This window comes from Rousettus aegyptiacus, unplaced genomic scaffold, assembly GCF_014176215.1.
Source record: "Rousettus aegyptiacus isolate mRouAeg1 unplaced genomic scaffold, mRouAeg1.p scaffold_m13_p_4, whole genome shotgun sequence".
NCBI classification, from domain to species: Eukaryota; Metazoa; Chordata; class Mammalia; order Chiroptera; family Pteropodidae; genus Rousettus; species Rousettus aegyptiacus.
Window position 1 is genome coordinate 153,930,601 of NW_023416307.1, and position 20,469 is coordinate 153,951,069.

Consider the following 20,469-nt stretch of genomic DNA (forward strand, 5'->3'; position numbering starts at 1 on the left):
TCTGGATAAGGCTTTTGCTCAAAGTTTTTCTGTGATCTCTTGGCCTCCATACTGCCCCCCTCTTCAATCCATTTCCCTAACTACGGTCGGGGATCTCACCACTCCCAGCTGAAATCCTGCAATGGTCCCTGCTACAGCACAGACACAGGCCCTGGATGAAGAGGCGCAGCACCGCGCAGCCTCTCGCGCCCTGAGCTACAGCCTGCGGATCGCTACAAACCCCCGGCAGGGCCAACAGGGCCAACAGCTTCTGCCTCTGTAATTCTATCGCCTGAAGCCACGTCCCTCCTGATCTATCTGGTCAATTCCTATCCTGACACCCTGACCAGTGGCCTCCAGCGCTATCACAGCGCACTCTCCACATAGCTTCCATCATTTATCTACAGGTCCATTTCCTCCAACAAACTCTGAGCCCTCCGGTGAATCAAGACTGGAGTTTAGAATCTACATGACCTAAGGCAGACAAGAAGGTTAGTGTCCTGAGAGGTAGAAACACTTCCAGTAGCATAAAGAGCTACTTTCCTCGATTCCCAAATGAGATAACACAGAAAGAGAACTGAACTTTGACCCAGAAGCCTTGAGTTCAAGTGTTCTGTCTCGAACTTGCCTCCTCTGAACCTTAAGAGTTCCTCCTCTGGTCTTGCCTACCTCAAGGGCTATTGTGGGAATGAAATCCGATAAAAGTCATGAAAGTGACTGCCCAACTGTAAAGGACATACCAATGTGTCATCACATAACAACTACGCAAGAGCCAGGAACACCCAAAGGCAGGGCAGCGTAACACTACGAATGGCTGTGCATACTTAGGACAAGAAAAGAAAGAGCGCGGGTTTGAGCCCATGGAACTAAGCGCCCACGGCCACCTGACCTTACCTCTTTTCTGAATACTTCTTTGCTTTTCTTAGCCAGCTCACTGGAGGTGTCCGCTTCTGCTGTCTTAGGCTTTTTTGAGGTCTAGAAATGGAAAAGAAAATAACAATGCTGGCATGAGAGGTCGGGTTAGTGATGCCCTGCTGTTCCAGAACTTTCCTTTCTTTCCCCCAGTTGGGCTCCCCGACTCTTGGCATTAGGATTCATTTAGGATCCATGGCCTGGAGTCAACCCAGCTGCTGTTACCACTGCTATTTCAATCCTGTCATCTGGCTCTGACTCATTCTCATAAACCAAGTTCTATTCCTCTCCCCAAAGTCAAAGCTACGTCTTTGATGTAGCTAGACATGTCTAATGGTTTCAGAGTTACCTCCTCTGTGGAGGAATGTGCCATGTGACTTGGACCATTCAGACCCCCGTCCTGAGCTTCAGTTCCCTACACTGTCAAGGCCTGGGATCTGTAAGCTCCACCTCTCCTGGCTCCAAGAGCCTAAGAAAGGGCTCAGAGCCCTTTCCAAGACAAAGGCGAAATGCCCTGTTCTGAAGGCCTGTCACCAAACACCTGGAAGGTCCTACCGCACTGTGGTCCTCAACTATGCACCCCTCCACTTCCCTTGGATACCACTGTTTCCTCCAAAGGCAGAGCTAGCAGTAGGAGCCAGTTTCAGCATACCTTGCAGGCTGGCATCTCTAGTTCAGGAACACTAAAGAGGTATCAAGGATTTGAGGTATCAAGGATTTGAGGGGAAGGAGACGAGGGCCATCTGAGTCAGTGAAGAGATGAGGAGATGCTAAGACACAGAGGATACTCTGTCCCCAGCTGATAAGATGATGACAAACCTTCCAGCAGCACCAGAAGGAGAGCTGCCAAACTCCCCTAATCAGGCACTGCTAAGAGGTGACAGGCCAGCAGCCCTGGCATTTAGAGTAGCTTCCATGCAAGGCCATCTCCCATACCTTGCCTACCCCCAGCCAGCAAGCCCCTTGCTAATAAATGTAATTTTCCATGGAAAAGATGATGAACATTCCTCTTTGAGTACAAGTCACTTCCGACGGATGTGGAAGCTTGCAGCAGGTATTACAGGCACTTCCTGTTTTGGCTAGCCACTCAGAGAATATTTTCTACTCCCGACCCACCCCTCAGTTGATTCCTCCATTTCCATACAGTATAAAAGTGCTGTTGATAAAGGGGCTGCTAAACTTCCTCTTCTGCGGACTGGCTCCAGAGAAAGGTGGCAGTCCTTTGGCTCTGAGCTGATACAAATCACCTTTCCCTGATTTGTCACAGGAGATTTACATATTTTCCATTTCTTTACTTTCTGTGGCTGTGGGAGCAGGATAGGGAGGGGAGGGTAGAAAGAACATACAGACCAACCTGTTTTCAGAAAACAAAACAAAAACCCCCTCAGTAATCCATTTTCAAATGTTTTGCTTTGGGGCTTTATGGCTATTTTTCCAGCAGCAGAGTGTGGGCGTGCTTCACAATAAGACCTCGGGTAGCAAGGGATCAAGAATTGCCTGAATCAACCAAGAAAACGTCAACACATCCTCAGATGTTCTCTTGTAGATCTCAGGAATGAGCCGCAACAGAATGAGCCATGAGTACAGAGAGCCCCCTGAGGTATGACAGCCATCTCAAGATTCCTGGTCCCATAGAAGAGGCCAGGCTCTCAGCGAGAGTATTATAAAAAGAAATGTTCTGCTTCCCTCTGAATGGGGCAATGTGTTCAGAAAGCTCAATAAATCCAGAGCACATTTAATAGCTTTCTAATTTAATCTCTGACTTGGTGAGGTTGGTAGGGCTTTAAAAACGCAGTTACAGAGCACAGTCCACTGAGCGATGTCTAGGAGGTTTTGTGGTCCTTTTGAGTGCTGCGCAAATGGGATTGAGAAAGGAAATGTTCAAATGAAGGGTGCCTAGACTTATACCATGGAAATCATAAACCAAAATGAAGTACTCTTGGAAGTACTAAAATTCACGTATCCCTCTTGATCTGTGGTCTGCAAATGGCATGAGAGATAATTCTGGAAACTGGCTAACGCCGAGCAAGACCAGGAGCCAGAGCCAGAGCTGAGGATGGCCTGATGGACTTGGCCATGAAAACCTTGAGAACAACCCCCGACGCCAAACGAGTCCTATTTACTGTTACCACTTCTACAATACATAAAGTTTTAAAACCAATTATTGTCAACCTTCCCAAATGCTTACTGCCAATTAAAAATCCTTTAGCACCAGGAAAGACATTAGACTGGGCTAATGGTCTCCAAAATATAACAGGCTTCTTCACGGGGTAGGGACCATCTACCTGTGCTGTAAGTGGTCTTGCTGAGATTCTAGGAACCCACCGGAGAGGGGGGAGGACCTCTGCAATAACCCGGTTGTTTCTACATGTTGGCTCACATGGGGCATCAGTGAATGGAGAATTTTGTTGCGAAGTGACGTGTGCTGTGGCCAGGTGAGAGCACACGATGACATGAGCAGGTGTGGGGTCTGGCAGAAAGCCCGAGCTTACTGTCTTTAGACGCTCACCCTGCTGTCAGCCTGTCTGTATCGGAGGCATGTCTGGATTCCTAGAAAATCTGGTTGGAACATGACCAGATATGACTGTGACACGGAAGGCCTAACTACCTTTACATTATCCAAGGTGAAGCTTCAAGTCCTTTTGGCTGAGTAGGGAACAGCTTTAAGCTTACTGAATGGCACTGGTAAGCACACACTGATTACGTAAGGTGAAAAATGCAAATGTCATCCTTTATTATTCATACAGACATGACCATGTCACAAAGCCCATGTGCCTTGGAACGCAGGAGTGTGGCCTGACTGAAATGGGTCCCGACAAAGAGAGAGGGATATACCCGGCTAATGCTTCTCTCTCTCTGAATTTAATTAAATACTCTTTGGAACATGAAATGTTCCATTTTTCAAAAAGGAACTTTATCTTTTGGGGCAGCACAAATCCAGATGCAGAAGGGGAAAGAGAGCTATCAGAAACACTGCACACATGATTCAACCTAAACTCTGCAGTACATGAACCGATATACATTGATTAAAAGGTTAAGAAAGAAGGATCCTTGAAAATAATAAAAACTCAATATATTCTGTTTTGGACTGGCTACCACCTTTGGTAGCAGAAAGAGGTGCCTTCCAGACACAGAGTTTCAAAAGTCTGACTGGATTACACATACGCTCCATCTGCTTCATTCGGAGAGAAGTGAATTTCATTTAAAACCTGGAACTGAGATTCTAAAGACATCGCTAAGAACCACAGGCCTGTTGCTCTGTGTATCTGGTCTTGAGTGTAGTGCAGGCCTGGGGGTTTCTCTCTGTCCCCCAGCTGATGACCAGGCTGTGCTTACTCAGCAAATTAAGTGTCTGCTTTGCAGAGATCTGGGATCTGGTTTTGATAATTCCCTCTCAAATGTGATTTCCTGCTTTCCTCTCCACTGCTGATAAGTGGAATCCTTTTCCAAGTTACCTCTAACCCCAAAGATGGATTATCAATTGAAAAGACTCTTACCAATATTGGCCCCTGACCCCCAGCCTCTGCAACTCTCTCAATTCAAGAAATATTCTACAACTATTTTAACATAATGTAGTTATAGTTAGGACACCTACTACACCTTTTGACTGAATGTTAATTAAAGTCAGAAGGCAGCAGTAAATAAACTTCTGTCTCTCGATAATGCAAGCAATCAGCAATGATTTGCACCAGGGGTTCTCAAAGGGAAGAATTAATTTTACACTCACCACAGATGGATGATGGAAGAGAGTACAAGATGACCAAGAGTAGGGAACAACACTGGAGGAAAACAGAGGAGGAGGGTCTCACAGATGCTTATCTCATCACAAACAGCTTTTAATACCACCCATCCAACACCACATAGCACTCTTCAAAGAATTCTCTGCCCATTGCACACTCTCCTTATATCAAAACCATATATCTATGTCTCCAACAGGCGCCAATTTACTGATGACTCAAATCTAGATATAACTACCAGCCGTCCTATCTGAATCCTGTAGGGAACTCAAATTCTACATTGAACTTATTTCCAAACTTCCTCCTAATCTTTCCTTCATTCCCTAGACCGAAGAATGGGATCTGATTTCCCCAAGCTAAAAATGAGGGTGATGAGACACCTCTGCCTCTTTCATACCCACTTGTTTGCGAAGCCCTGAACAACCTTTGCAAATGTCTTTGCATGAATCCCCAATATCTCCACTCGTAGTTCCTTGCTTTGCCTAAACTATTGTAATACTCTTCAAGCTGACCTCTCTGCTACCAATCTCACCTTTTCAAAGGGGCCTGTTTCACTCAAGGGGCACGTCTGATTACCTGACTTCCCTGCTTTAAAAGCATTCATTGGCTCCCAAGTACCTATCATACAATAATCACACTAGGAGAACACCGAAATCTTACACAATTTAAACCTGACCTACTTTTCTATAGTTTTGTCTTGCTTACTACCCAGTGTGTACCCAAACACCACACCAAATTATTTTTATTGCTCCCTATAGATGCTCTGTCTTATCTTGACTTTATGCCTTTGCAAAAACTGCTTTATCTGCTTGGAATGCTCTTTCCTGCTCATGTTAGCTATAGGTAAAATGTTTCCTGGGACATATTACTGATCTATCTTCTCGGAACATTAATCACCGTACTCCCATAGCATTTTGTATAATTTTACTCTAGCAGTCATCCCACTGTATCCTTGGTTGATAGACCTGGCTGTTTCCTTAGACTGAAGTTTCTAAGATCGGTACTCAGTTTTACTACTGTACCCCTAATATCTCACACAAGGCCTCTAAAGTAATGAAAATTTACAATGGTACAGTGTGTGCCTCCAGGGGGATTAAAGTCTAAAGGAAGGCCCTAAAGATGAAAAAATAGGGCAGAAGGAACAAATGCATTACCACAGGCATCCTCCTGTCTACTGAGATGCTAGGTAGGTGAATGCAATAGAGTCCAAAGAATGACACCTCAAGCCTTTGACTTGTGCTTCAGGGTAAGGTTGGTCAGAAGATAAAAACTCTTTGTTCCTTCATCTACTATATCCAGATCCAAGGGTTAACAACAGATGCATTTCATTTAAATTTTCTCATTTAAAGTACAAGAAATGGTAAAGCTGACAAATTGGAGATAAAAGCCTACGGAGCTAAGATACAGAGTGAATGTCTAGATAGTTTTTTTGCCGGAAACATGACATTTATGGGATTTCCCCCTTAGGTACTTGCCTCAATAGACACTCTCCCACAGGACCTTCATACAGTGTTGATCGGTATTTACAACGGTGTAGCTACTTTAGGAAACTGTTTGACAGTTTCTTAAAAAGTTAAACAGAAATTAGTTATATGACCCAGCAATTCCACTCTTAGGTATCTACCCAAGAGACTGAAATGTATATCTAACCAAAAACTTGTACACATTCATATACTATTATTCGTAATAGCCAATGAATGGGAACAACCCAAATGTCGGTTACCAGTGAGTGAATAAACAAAATGCGGTATACCTATAAAACAGAATGCCATTCAGCCGTAAAAATGAAATTCTGATACATGGTACAAGGATGAACTTCTGAAAACACTTTGTTATATCACAAAAGACCGTATGCTATATGATTCCACTTATAAGAAATATCCAGAAAAGGCAAATCTATCAAGAAATAGATCCGTGATTGAGCTGGGGGTAGGTAAGGGGATTCACTGTAAATGGGTGTGAGAATCTTTCAGGGAGGCTGGAGGTGGGGGGCTAAAAAGGTTCTAAAACCAGATTATGGTAATGGCTGCAAAACTTGATAAATTTATTAAATGTTACTGAACTGTTAACTTAAAACAATTGACTTTTATAGTTAGGTATATTATATCTCTATCAATAAAGTTGTATTTTTAAAAGACCTTCCACAGACTTGTACTTCTGGCCACGTGATAGGCTGTGAAAGAACTATCCCTTTCACTGTAAACAACTAGAAAAGTAAACAAAATAAATGTCTAATTAATATGTTGTACACCTGGAACTAATATAATATTGTACGTCAACTGCGATTGAAAAATATTTTTTTAATAAAAAAAAAGTATACACAAAATACATGAAACAAGTTTCCATATGTTAGGCGGCACTGGATCACTATCCCAGAAACAAGCCCTTTGATTACCCTGGCTTTCCACCTGCACTAGACGCCAGTGTGGGGAGGAAAACCCAAGCACGGCATGGTCTCCGCGAGCTGAGGAGACAGAGGCTGGAGTCCAGTGTCTGAGCTGAGTGATAAACGAGCAGTTTCCAGAGCTCACAGTAAACTGAGAAACAACTGCACGCTGACCAGCCAGAGTGGAAAGATCTTGGTGTTAACCTGAGCATTCCGTGGAGATCCCAGTAAGGCCATCCCTTAGGCAGGAGCGGTCGTCCAAGAGAAAAGGCTACTCTGGACTCAGCCTAATAACGACCCTCCAAAGAAATCAAGTTGATCCGTAAATAAGTTAACTGGCTGCCAGAACAAAGCTCAACAATCTCTAATGGAATATTAAACCCTGAAACTCAATGACATCACAATCACACTGTCCAATGTTTGACTGAAAGTTATGAGACACACGTGAAGCAAATGAAATGTTAATCTGATAACTACAAGAAAAAAAAAAAACAACAGTTACTATGCCCAGAAATAAAAGTGAGGTTGGAATTAGCAGACAACAATAAAACAGCTATTTAAAATGTTCAAAGACTTAAAGAAAAATATAGAAAATAAACTTATACTCTTAAAAAATAACCTAACTGAAATTTTAGAGCTAAAAATATAAACCCACAGATCCAAAAAGCTCAAAAATCCATAAAACGAAACACACTCTTATCATATGATACAGCAACCGTGATTCCTGGTATTTACTCAGGTAAGTGAAAAACTTATGTCCAAAAAAAAAAAAAAAAAAAAAAAACCCTGCACACAGATGTGTTTAGCAGCTTTATTCATGACTGCTAAAACTTGGAAGCAACTGAGATGTCCTTCAGTTGCTGAAGGACAAATAGTATAAATAAATAGTGCTGTATCCAGACAATGGAATATTATTCAGTGTTAAAAAAAAATGAGGTAGCAAGCCATGAAAAGGCATGGAGGAACCTTAAATGCATATTGCTAAGTGAATAAAGCCAATCTGAAAAGGCTACACACTAATGCGTCCGACTATATGACATTCTGTAAAAGGCAACTGTGGAGACAGTAAAAGATCAGTGTTTGTCAGGGATGGGAAGGAGCATTTGCAAATACAAAGGTATAATATTCAATGTGTCACCTTTGTGTTCTATGCACAAAATCAAGGGAGAAAAAGTTTAGATGAAAGCAAATGGCTATAGAAAGATGATTTGTTTTCCTTTCTTCTGAATTCCAAGGCCAGAATGTTTTGAGCTGCTTATCAAAAAGGTGTCATTTACATAAAATCAAACATTAAGTGTAAAACTGTGCAAATTGATTTTTATATTCTGCTCAGTAGAAACGGTATCACTATTTCATGAACAGATCAAACCTTATTAACAAGTTCACTCACTACAGCCATGCTACCCTGAACAAGCCCAATCCTATCTGATCTCAGAAGCTAAGCAGGGTCGGGCCTGGTTAGTACTTGGATGGGAGACCACCTAGGAAGACCAGGTGCTGTAGGCATAAAAAATAAAAAATAAAGGGATTGTAAGCTGACAAGGTCCTTGCAATCTGTGAGGTCAACCAAGGGTTGCCTCGCCTAAAAAAAAAGTTCACTCAAGGAATTAAAGTTACAAGCCCTGTTTTGGTTTGATTATGATTGGCAGAAAAAGCGACACCTCTTCCTTTAACTACTTGTTCACAATAAGAAACACGTTTGGTGGCTTAACTACTTTGTGCACTCTCATTATTATACGAATTCCAGAAGGGACTTTTGTACTATGGCAAAGCAGAAAAATGAAAAAGTTTCCAGTCTTCTCTGAAAACTGAATGAAAGCTGACACTGGAAGTCTTACTCTCTAACCCCAAGGCAAGTGGGAGCTAGGAGGAGGAATTTTTTTATAATTTCCCCTCTCCCTCTCATCTTTACACATGTACCAACATCCCTCCCAGCATATGCGAGCTTAACAATACATCAGAGTTATTTTTGAATTAAGCACTGGATTTAGTTTAGTACTTTCCTGTCCTAGGATATGTTATATTTGCTTTTGCAGACGCTTGAATGGACTCCTTGTTGTTTGTTGCTTAATATTCCTAAAATAATTTGATGAAATGACTGAAACGAATATCAGGAGGCTACTCTAAAAGAAATGACAGAGAAGGCTGTACTGTGTGGGTTGGTCTGAGGAAACTCTACTTCTCTTACAGTTTATACAACCCAGTGAAAGTCCCTCAGTCAAACCTCTGCTATAAAAGCAAATGCTCTAATTTCTTAACTTTTCTAGTTTTTCTCTATATACTAACTGAGGCACACGTGCTTGCTAATTAAGCTGAAAGTAATAGCGTATGTTTAAAATATTAAAATATCTTGTTCTTTCAGAAGTCTATTATGAGGTTTTAAGAAAAATTATTCAATATACATAGGGTTCTTTGTGGTCTCTTACATCAATGATGATGTCACAGCCGAGCTATCCTTTTCTTTATACTGATAATGAGTGGTACAGTTAGCTGAAAACAGAAAAATGTTCCCGCTGTTACAGCTGACACTAGAGCACAGCACCAAGGAACAGTTTCCCACAGACACTGAGGTTCCCACTGTCTTAGTCATCCCCGAGTGGAATTCCATCTTGAAAATCATCTCTATTACCTCACTATACAATGAAAACAAAAATTATACTTTTAAGTTGGTGGTTTAAACCCCCAGGTAGAGACTCTGAGAAAACACTTCTACGGTTTCCTTCTGAAGTTCCTCAAGCACAGTCAAGTTACAGCCACGATACTCTGAATGTGTATCTTGTCTGAGGTCTGGCCTTTCAATTTTCAAGCTTTCACAACTTAAGCAAGCAGTAAGAGTTTCCTATTTTACAGTTCGTGAAAGGGATATATCTATATATCCCTCAAAGTTCACTTGCAGACTTTAAACCTAACTACCTTCTCTCAACTTTAGAATCTGATCACCCAGTTTGTTACTTCGCCGTTTATTAAGGACAAAAGTATTAACTCAAACCCTAACTTTGAACTCACACTTGATATACTGAGACACATTATAAGTTAAAATAAACAATTTTTCACTAAAACCTAATTATATACAACACATATTTTCAACAGTTGTCACTGTGAATACTGTGTTACGTTAGGGCACTCCAGCTTTTCTGGAGTGTACTTACTTATTATAACTAATTTTGGGCAAGGCTTGAGAAGCTACAGCCTTGCCTAGAACATGTTACTTTCTCTGTATGTTACCAGATAGAACCTGATAAATACACTCACTCTGAGTGGTAGTCAGCTTTCACAAATGGATTTCTCTTACAGCCAATCACAACAAGGTGCCTATTAAACTTTAATGTGTATGGGAATCACCACGGACCTTGGTTAATCTCCGATTCTAATCCAGCAGCTCTGGGGTAGGGACTGAGGTTCTGCATTTCTAACAAGTGAAGCCTGGTTGGTGCTGCTGGGTGCTCAGTAGATATAACCATTACAGTAGGTGCACGTGGAAGCCACCAACTCCATGGGCAACCCTTCCAGTCCACCTCCACCACAGAGCTTCCTAAAAGGCAAGTCTGATCATGTCACTTGTTTCCCAGACAGAGAACGGAGGTCCAAGACCTCAGCATGGCACATAAGGCTGCCCCTATTTCTCAGCTCTTACTCGGTGCTTGGCTGTTATTAATGATTTGGATTTGCCAATACAAGGTCTTTATATAAGAAAGGCCAATTCTCGGAACGTTAAATAAGCAACAGGAGACTTTCTACCTATTCTTCATTTGCTTTGAAGGACTAACTTAATATACACACATCAGACCAAAAGATTAGTCATAATTTATGGTAAGATACCAAATATAAGGTCTCCAACATGCTTTATATAGTCTCAGAGCTCAGCTGTAGTCCTGCACTGGAGATCTTTCCTCAAACCCTTCTGTTTATTTTTCAAAAGATTTAACTACTGTAGCTACAGAATTCTAGAAAGGGGGAGTTGTGGTTTTTTGTTTATTGGGAAGTTTCCAGATAATTTAAATGGCAGTTGCCTAAGAATCCTGGGCATATTTCTAAATGATTCAAGAAAAATGTGACAGTACAATAGCTAGAATGACATGGTTAAAGTGACTCAAATGATTCATTTGAAATTTAGCAAGCTCCACATAGATTTAACTTAAGTGTGTATCTTTTTGGCAAATGGCAAATACATGGTGAAGAAAGAACATTTCTCTCAAAGTGAGTAAAATATAAAAGGTGTGAATTTGTTTTCACTTTAATTCTCTCATTCCAGTTCCTTTCTTTCTTCCTCTTTCCTCTTCCACTTCTCTCCAATGACTCACTAGTTAAGCACTTCTTCTCATTTTCAAAATTTAAAAAAGAGTGCTATTCAGATCTTAGAACATAGAAATAAAGTCTTTAATTTCATTCAAGACACCTCATCAGTAGACAGTAAGTCTGTTACAAGTGGAAAGGGATAAAAATTGTTCTAATTCAATCACCAAATATTTTATTTATATGATCTCTAATCCCAATTACTGTCTTGGCAAAGGGAGAGATTAGGAATAAGCTCTTTTTTGCCATGTTTGTTATAAACTAGTATCTCCATAGTAAAATATCTCTGTCTCAAACCTTTTTTTTTTTTTTTTTTTTTTTTTTTTTTTTTTTTTTTTTTTAAGGGATGTGGAGTTATACTCCTTTGGGGAGGTTTTAATGTAAAGTTAACTTTTTTCCAGACCCACCAATCCAAAAATGGCAGGACATTAAACCACACCACCTAAATAAGGCTTCAGTTAAAGAGCCAAAACACATTTAAAAAGAAACATATAGCTTCAAGACGAATGCAGTAGATCTATAGGGAAAGAGCTAAGACACATTAAAGGAAATAAATACCATAATTTCATTTGTGTATTTAAAATGAAAAGAGAAACATCTGTGTGTGTGTTTTCCAGAAAGGTCTTGGAAGAATATACTACAAAACAAGTTTTCACAAACATAGCACTATTAACATTTTGGGCCAGTTCTTTTGTTGTGGAGGACTGTCCTGTGCATTGTAAGATGTTTTAGTGGCTTTCCTGGCCTCTACCCACTAGACACCAGTAGCATCCTCTCAATTGTAATAACCAAAAATATCTCTAAAATATTACCAAATGTCCCCTGAGGAACAAAACTGCTCCTGGTTGAGAAACCCTACACTAAAAGGTTAACAGGATTTACCTCCAGAGAGGAAAGAATGATGAAAGGAGAGCAGCTGAACAGAAAGGGTTTTATTTTTTGTTCTACATACCATACTTCTGTATTATTTGAATGTCCTAGCCTCGCCCCTCAGCATCTATTAAATGTATAATTCTCCAGAACAATAAGAAAAACAGAATCCCAAGACCATGTGGCTACTTACTGACCCTACAAAATGACAAGGCAAAGACTCTCAAATGATCAGGAAATACATGTGTGCACCACACTCACCTTCATGGGGTTTTCATCATATGTTGGGGTTCCCAGGTCCATCTCAGCTTCATGCTCAAGGCTGGCATCATCTCCTGGGCTTTCCCAAGTAGGAGGATCCCACTGAGTCTGCCTAGAATAAGGTAAGAACAGTCATGCTGTCATGGCCAGAAAACAGGTAACTCTGGCACAGGCATTTCTGCTCATATAGATATAAAGTACAACAGGCAATGAGACCCAGAACAAGTCAGCTCCATAAGACTGAGAGAGACATTCTTTTGCTATCTTCCCAGCAGCAATGATTCTATCTCAGAGACATACATTATTTAGCCCACTGTATTTCTGTAGCCAGTGATGTGGCAACACTTGCTGCTGGGTGTCAAAGAGAGAAGTAAAACCAAACATCTTGTCTGTCTCTCACCTGGCGATGTCCGGAAAATAAGATTCAGCAAAGTTTAAAAAAATACATGGACTAGGTACCTGCCCATGCCATTCCTACACAGCTGAAGAGATCACTGATGGTACCTAGCATGTGCCTGGAGCAACACAAAACAAATCACAACACACTCCTCACGATCCTCGACTATGTGAACGAGTTCTTCGCTTGAGGAGCCTCTTGTTTGTAGTCTCCCCTTTGGCTTGATGGCTAGCAGCATTAAACAGATAACTCTGGCACAGGTGTTTCAGCTTGAAAAATGTACAGGTTAAAAAAGTATGCCCTCTGATAAATATATTCTCCAATGACTGCAAAAAGAAGGGTTCAATCAGTTTATCACGTTGCATGTTTTTAGCTGCTTTGAAAATAAGCAGCAAATATTAAGGGGAATCACTTAAGGTATCAAAGGCCTCGGAGAAGCGGGCACCAGAGCTGGCGGGCCGATCCCACCATCACAGTCTTCTGCTTTCCTACCGCGCCCCGATCTTTAGTCAGCAACATTAAAGGCACCTGAAGTAAATCAGTTTTGCAGATGATTGTGAAAATGGGCTCACCTCCAGACCAATCAACTAATTAAAAAATGGGCTCAAGATTTCTACTGTAATCAAAGAACCACAAGCAGCTGTGGCTTTACTGTGGAAAGTGAGCAGAATAGGAAGTGTAGTGTTAGCTGAGGAAAACCTAAAAAAAGATGGAAAAGGTACACATATAAATAAGAAATAGCAATCTTTTTTTATTTTTGGAAAAGTAATAGTACATTAAAAAGCTTGTTTTAGTACTGAAAATACAAAGTTCTGGTAAAATTTGCAAACAATGGTTTTTAAAATCACTATGTTTTCAGGGAGCAAGAGAATGAGGGTTTGTTTTAGAAAAGTATTTACAGAAGGAAGGAAGGCTTTTCTAAGCAGAAAATGTAAAGAGGAAATATTTGACTATGAAAATTTTAAACTTCTTTATGTCATAAGACTCACAAACAAAAACATATGCAATATCCTTGATAGTGATATCTAATGATGCTGTCAGAAAATGGCTATATACTCCAAACAAGCAATTCACAAGATACAAATTGCTAATAATTTAATGAAGACATTCCATCTAAATAATAAAATAAGTGGAAATGAAATGAGATTTCTTACCTTAGACATATAAGATTAAAAGAATCTACATGATGAAAAAAGCACTTTTGTTTACTTTTTGTGGGGTCTAAATTGGTATGAACAAATCCAAAGATATCTAGAGACAAATGAAAACACAACGACTCAAAATTTATGGGACACAGAGAACGCAGTCCTAAGAGGGAAATTCATAGCAATAAAAGGCCTACCTCAAAAAACAAGAAAAAGCTCAAATAAATAATCTAAATTTATAATTAAAAGAACTAGAAAAAGAACGGCAAACAAAGCCCAAAGTGAATAGAAGAAAGGAAATAATAAAGATCGGAGCAGAAATAAAGGAAATATAGAGTCCAGAAAAACAATACAATAGATTAATGAAACTGAGAGCTGGTTCTTTGAAAGGATAAACAAAATTCACAGACCCTTAGCCAGACTCATCAAAGAAAAGAGAGAACTCAAATAAATAAAATCAGAAATGAAAGAAGAGAAATAACCAGACCCCACAGAAATACAATGGATCATAAGAAAATACTATGAGCAATTATATGCCAACGAATTGGACAATCTGGAAGAAATGGACACATTCCTAAAAACACACAATATCCCAAGATTGAGTCAAGAAGAAACAGAAAATCTGAACCGACTGATTACCACCAATGAAAAAGAATCCGTAATCAAAAACCTCCCAAAAAACAAAAGTCCTGGACCAGATGGCTTCATAGATGAATTTTACCAAACGTTCAAAGAATTATCATCTATTCTCAAATTATTCCAAAAAATTTAAGAAGAGGGAAGGCTCCCTAACTCCTTTTATGAGGCCACCATTACCTTGATTCCAAAATCAGGCAAAGACATTACCAAAAAAGAAAACTATAGGCCAATATCTCTTATGAAATTGGTGCAAAAATCCTCCACAAAGTATTAGCAAACTGAATTCAGCAATACATTAAAAATATTATACACCATGATCGAGTTGGAGTTATTCCTGGGATGCAAGGTTGGTTCAATATCCGCAAATCAATTAATGGGATACACCACATTAACAAATCAAAAAAAAAAACACCATATGATCATGTCGACAAATGCAGAAAAAACGTTTGACAAAATCCAGCACCCACCTATGATAAAAACTCTCAGCAAAGTGGGAATAGAGGAAACATACCTCAACATAATAAGGGCCATATATATGACAAACATACAGCTAACATCATACTCAATGAGGAAAGGCTAAAAGCATTTTCCTTAAGATCAGGAACAAGACAAGGATGTCCACTTTCACCACTCCTCTTCAACACTGTATTGGAAGTCTTAGCCACAGCAATAAGACAAGAGAAATAGAAATAAAAGGCATCCGAATTGGAAAGGAAGAAGTGAAACTGTCGTTTTATCGATGACATGATAATATATAGAAAGAATCCTAAAGTTTCCACAAAAAAAAAACTGTTAGAACTGATCAGTGAATTTAGTAAAGTAGCAGGTTACAAAATAAATATTCAGAAGTCAGTGGCATTTTTATACACCAATGATGAACTTTCGGAAAGAGAAATTAAGAAAACAATCCTATTTACAACTGCGTCGAAAACTAAAAAGTACCTGGGAATCGAATTAACCAAGAAGGTAGAAGACTTGTTTTCAGAAAATTATAAGTCATTGAAAAAAGAAATTGAAGAAGATACAAATAAAAGGAAGCATATATCCTGTTCATGGGAAGAACCAACATTGTTAAAATGGCCATACTACCCAAAGCAATCTATGGAATCGATGTAATCCCTATCAAAATACCAATGGCATTTTTCAGAGAGCTAGAACAAATAATCCTAAAATTTATATGGAGCCATACAAAACCCTGAATAGTCATGGCAATCTTGAGAAAGAAGAACAAAGTTGGAGGAATCATACTACCTGATATCAAACTATACTACAAGGCTACAGTAATCAAAACAGCATGGTACTGGCATAAAAATAGATATATTGCTCAATGGAACAGAATAGAGAGCCCAGAAATAAATCCACGCCTATACACTCTCTTAATATATGACAAAGGAGGTAAGAATATTCAATGGGGTAAAGACAGTCTCTTTAGTAAATGATGTTGGGAAAATTGGACAGATACATGCAAAAAAAAAAAAAAAGCTGTACCATCTTCTTACACCACATACAAGAATAAACTCAAAACAGATTAAAGATTTAAATGTAAAACTCAAAACCATAAAACTTTTAGAAGAAAACATAGACAGTAAACTCTCTGATATTACCAACAAAAATTTCTTTTCTGCTGTATCTCTTCCGGCAAGGGAAACAAAAGAAAAAATAAACAAATGGGACTACATCAAACCAAAAAGTTTTTGTACAGCAAAGGAAACCACCAACAAAATAAAAAGACAACCAACTGTGTGGGAGAAGATATTTGCTAATGATACATCTGATAAGGGGTTAATATCCAAAATCTATAAAGAATTTAAACAACAACAAAAACCAAACAATCCAATTAAAAAATGAGCAGAAGATCTGAACAGATGCTTCTCCAAAGAGAAAGTAGAGATGGCTAACGGACACATGAAAAGATGTCCAAGGTCGCTAATCATCAGAGAAATGCTAATTAAAACCACAATGAGATATCATCTCACACCTGTCATAATGGCTATCATCAATAAATGAAAAAACAGCAAGTGTTGGCAAGGATGTGGAGAAAAGGCAACCTTCATACATTGTTGGTGGGGTTGCAAAATTGGTACAGATGCTATGGAAAACAGTATAAAGGTTCCTAAAAAAATTTCAAATGGTCTATGGCCATGCCACCCTGAACAAACCTGATCCTGTCTGATCTCAGAAACTAAGTAGGGTTGGGCCTGGTTAGTAGTTGGATGGGAGACCCACCTAGGAAGACCAGATGCTATAGGCATAAAAAATAAGGGATTGTAAACTGACAAGGTCTTTGCAATCTATGAGGTCAACCAAGGACTGCCTCACCTAAAAAAAATAAAATAAAAAACGGATATACCTTTTGACACAGCAATTGCATTTCTGGGAATTTATCCAAAGAAAACCAAAACAATAATCATAAAGATCTATGCACGCCAATATTCATGGCAGCACAATTTACAAAAGCCAAGACATGGAAGCAACCTAAATGCCCATCAACAGACAACTGGATGAAGAAATTATGGTTCATATATACAATGGAATATTACTCAACCATTAAAAAAAATGAAATCCTACCATTTGTAACGACATTGATAGACCTAGAGGTTATTACGCTGAGTGAAATAAGTCAGAGAAAGATAGATACCGTATTTCACTTATATGCAGTATCTAAGGAACAAAAAGAAGAAACTAATCAAAAACAGACTCACAAACACAGTGGATACTTTGGCGACGGACAGAGGGGAAGGGGGTTCCAAGGCTGGGAGAATGAGGTAAAGGCTTAAAGAAGTATAAATTAGTAGTTGATAGTTGGGCACAGGGAATGCAGTTTGCACTAATATGATGGCTAAGTGGAGGGCTGGGGGAAGGAGGGAGCACTTGGGGGGACTGTTTTATGAACATTATAGATGTCTAATTAATGTACTGTATACTTGAAACTAATTTAAATAAATAAATTTATTTAAAAAAAGAAAAAAAGAGCAAATTGGTATGAACAATTTTTTAAATAGCAAGCTGACAATATTTATCGATTTAAAGTATGTATCTCTTTTCACCAACAATTCCACTTCTAAGAATCCACCCGAAGAAGGTAATAAGATTAGTGTCTGTAAGGATGACCAGAGTTAGAGTTGCATATAAAACAGCGAAAATCCATCAATCAGGATGGGTTAAATAAATTTGGTATAGCCATATGAGAAAGTAGGGGTTGCCAAACATTTTTCTATACAGGATCAGAAAGTAAGTATCTTTGGCCTTGTGGGCCATTTGATCTCTGTCACAACTAATCTACTCTGCCACTCTAGTGTGAAATAAGCCACAGGCAATTCCTACATAAATGGGTGTAGCTGTGTTCCCAAAAAACGATCTGAAAAAACATGTAGTCCATATAGGCATGGTGTGCTGACCCCTACAATAAAGTATAAGCAAGCAGTAAAAATAATGTAGTTCTATATTAACTGGTAGAGAAAGTTCTATAGATGGGTAAATAAAGATTATAAAACATGCACCCAAACAATTCACACACACACACACAAACACATACACGGAAAGCACATATATTCACATAAAGCTGTCTAAAAGATATATATATTTTTAATTTCGAAGAAAAATGTAAACTGAGATTCTTATAAATAGTAGGAGCCATCAAACTATGGCACATGGACCAAATCTGGCCCATTTCCTATTTTTATAAATAAATTTTTATTTGAGTACAGACATGCCCATTCATTTATGTATGGGCTATGGCTGCTCACACAACAATGGCAGAATTGTGTAGTCACGACAGAGACTGTTTGGCCAGCAAAGCGTAAAATACTTATTATCTGGCCTTTTACAGAAAAGGTCTGCCCATAACCCCTGATATTTATAGTATTAGATGAAGTCATTACCATTTTTTAAAAAACTCATAAATTTATCTGAAAGAATCTTGCAGATTGAAAATACACCAATACACACCTAAAAAGAACCAAAGTCTAAGATATAACATAACATTTAAGATGTGATTCTGGAAACTCAATAGCCCTCAAGCACAGTGAACAGCCAATGACAAGTTATTATATAAAACCTCCCTTATGGTGGCAGCTTCTTTAACCAACTGAAAGCTGATTTGGGGACACCCACACAACTCTTCTTACCTTGTGATCACATGGTAGTAATAAATCTTCCCTTCTGGATCTCGGGCTGTCTTCCAGTTGGGAGGTAAGACAATAGTTTTTGGTTTTGGAGGAGACGGGGGTGGCAGATCCAAGAGATTATTAGACACAACCAAATCAGGCTAAAAGAAACACAGAAGTTTTTGATCAATCACATCTCTTTTAACCTGGCTGAAAAGGACAAAAATAGTCTACTTAATATAAAGCAAAGGTACAACCTGGGAAATGATCAGAGACAGTGTATATGAAGAGCTTTAAAGAGCTATCAAAAAATTGACAATTGGCTCCGGTTCACCATCTAAAACATCACATTAAAAATATTCAACAGCTTATTATCTAAATAGAGTATTTTTCAATCTTAAAAAACAAAACAAAACAAAACAAAACAAAAAAAACCCACAATGCCAAATGGCATACATCAACTTCAGGATACATCAACTTCATGAGCTTTGGATATAGTATCTCTTTTGTAAAAAAAAAAAAAAAAAAAAAAAAAAAGATTTGAAAAACAATATGACCGAATGTTAACATTTTTACATTATTTTTCTGTACCATTCTGTTTGAAACCTCATATTTATATTTTTAAAAATTGCACATTTTAAAAAACACAAAAGCCTCATAATAAGTTATGAACTGAACTGTATTTCCCCAAAATTCATATGATGAAACCCTAACCCCCAACGTGACTGTATTTGGAGACGGGGCCTTTAAAGAGGTCATTATGGATAAACGAGGTCATAAAGGTGAGGCCTTAATCCAATAGGACTGGTATCCCCATCAGATGAAGAGGCGTCAGGAACCACGTGCAGACAGTGAGAAGGCAGCCATCTGCTGGATGAGAGGCCTCAGGAGACATCAAACCTGCCCACACCTTGATCTGACTCCCAGCCCCAGGGCTGTGAGAAAATGAATCTCGGTTGTTTAAGTCTCTCAGTCTGTAGTATTCTGTCACAGCAGCTACGTTAGCCAGTTAACAGAATAATTTTTCCAGCTTTACCTTTGCTTGAGCAGTTAAAGAAGAACCTGAGATCCTAAGATAAAATGTGCCTACTTTTAAGCAAACATGGGTCTTCGAGAGCACTGTTTGGTGCATACTCCCGCCCCTTTAATCTCCACTTCACGTTGCTGCCTATTCTTTATTTTTGGCTTTGCTTAAGTTCCACTTTCCTCATTCTCGAAGTCCTCTCTCTGGCCTGTGAAGGGACCTCTTTCCTCCAAGCTGTGGTGTCACTTGAGATTCCAATACATTCAGTACTTATGGAATTACTAATCCTCCCCCCTGCTGAGAATGATTCCTTCCCTCCTCATACTCTTCACCTGTACCTTTCATGACACTAAGCTCTGTTTTAAGTACCTCCATTGTGATCCTAAACTCTAACTAGAACGTTAGCTTCTAAGGATAGGAACTGAATTTTCTGTTTGTATTCAAAATGCCTAAAGGGGCCCGACTCATAACAATCCCTCAAACACCTGCTGTGAGTGCACAGTCTTTCTCTCGACTGTTCCACATGCAGTCTTTTCACTCCACCTTCACTAACTGTCCCACCTGTCCGATGCCACCATTACTCACCAAATTGCTGCAGAAACTTCTCCAGAACTGTAAGTATGCGAAACTGCTAATCTGATCCTATTAAGCTCCTGCTTAGTTTCTCAACTGCTTCCAATACCAGCCTATTTCCCATTTCACCTAGAAACACTTCATCAA

The 20,469-nt window shown here is 39.2% G+C and overlaps 1 protein-coding gene and 2 pseudogenes across 3 annotated transcripts in view; 2 read left to right on the forward strand and 1 right to left on the reverse strand.

The window, feature by feature from the left end:
• SETD2 (SET domain containing 2, histone lysine methyltransferase) overlaps positions 1 to 20,469 on the reverse strand; it is a 102,975-nt gene that overhangs the window by 2,158 nt on the left and 80,348 nt on the right. For all 3 annotated transcript variants that reach the window (XM_016141388.2, XM_016141386.2, XM_016141385.2), the window contains exons 17-19: positions 18,747 to 18,886; positions 12,439 to 12,550; positions 874 to 954 (exon numbers count right to left, since the gene is read on the reverse strand). In XM_016141388.2, the coding sequence (XP_015996874.1) occupies positions 874 to 954; positions 12,439 to 12,550; positions 18,747 to 18,886 (333 nt within the window). The remainder of the gene's footprint in view (positions 1 to 873; positions 955 to 12,438; positions 12,551 to 18,746; positions 18,887 to 20,469) is intronic.
• On the forward strand, positions 8,402 to 8,520 carry LOC118602529 (annotated as a pseudogene).
• On the forward strand, positions 16,751 to 16,870 carry LOC118602528 (annotated as a pseudogene).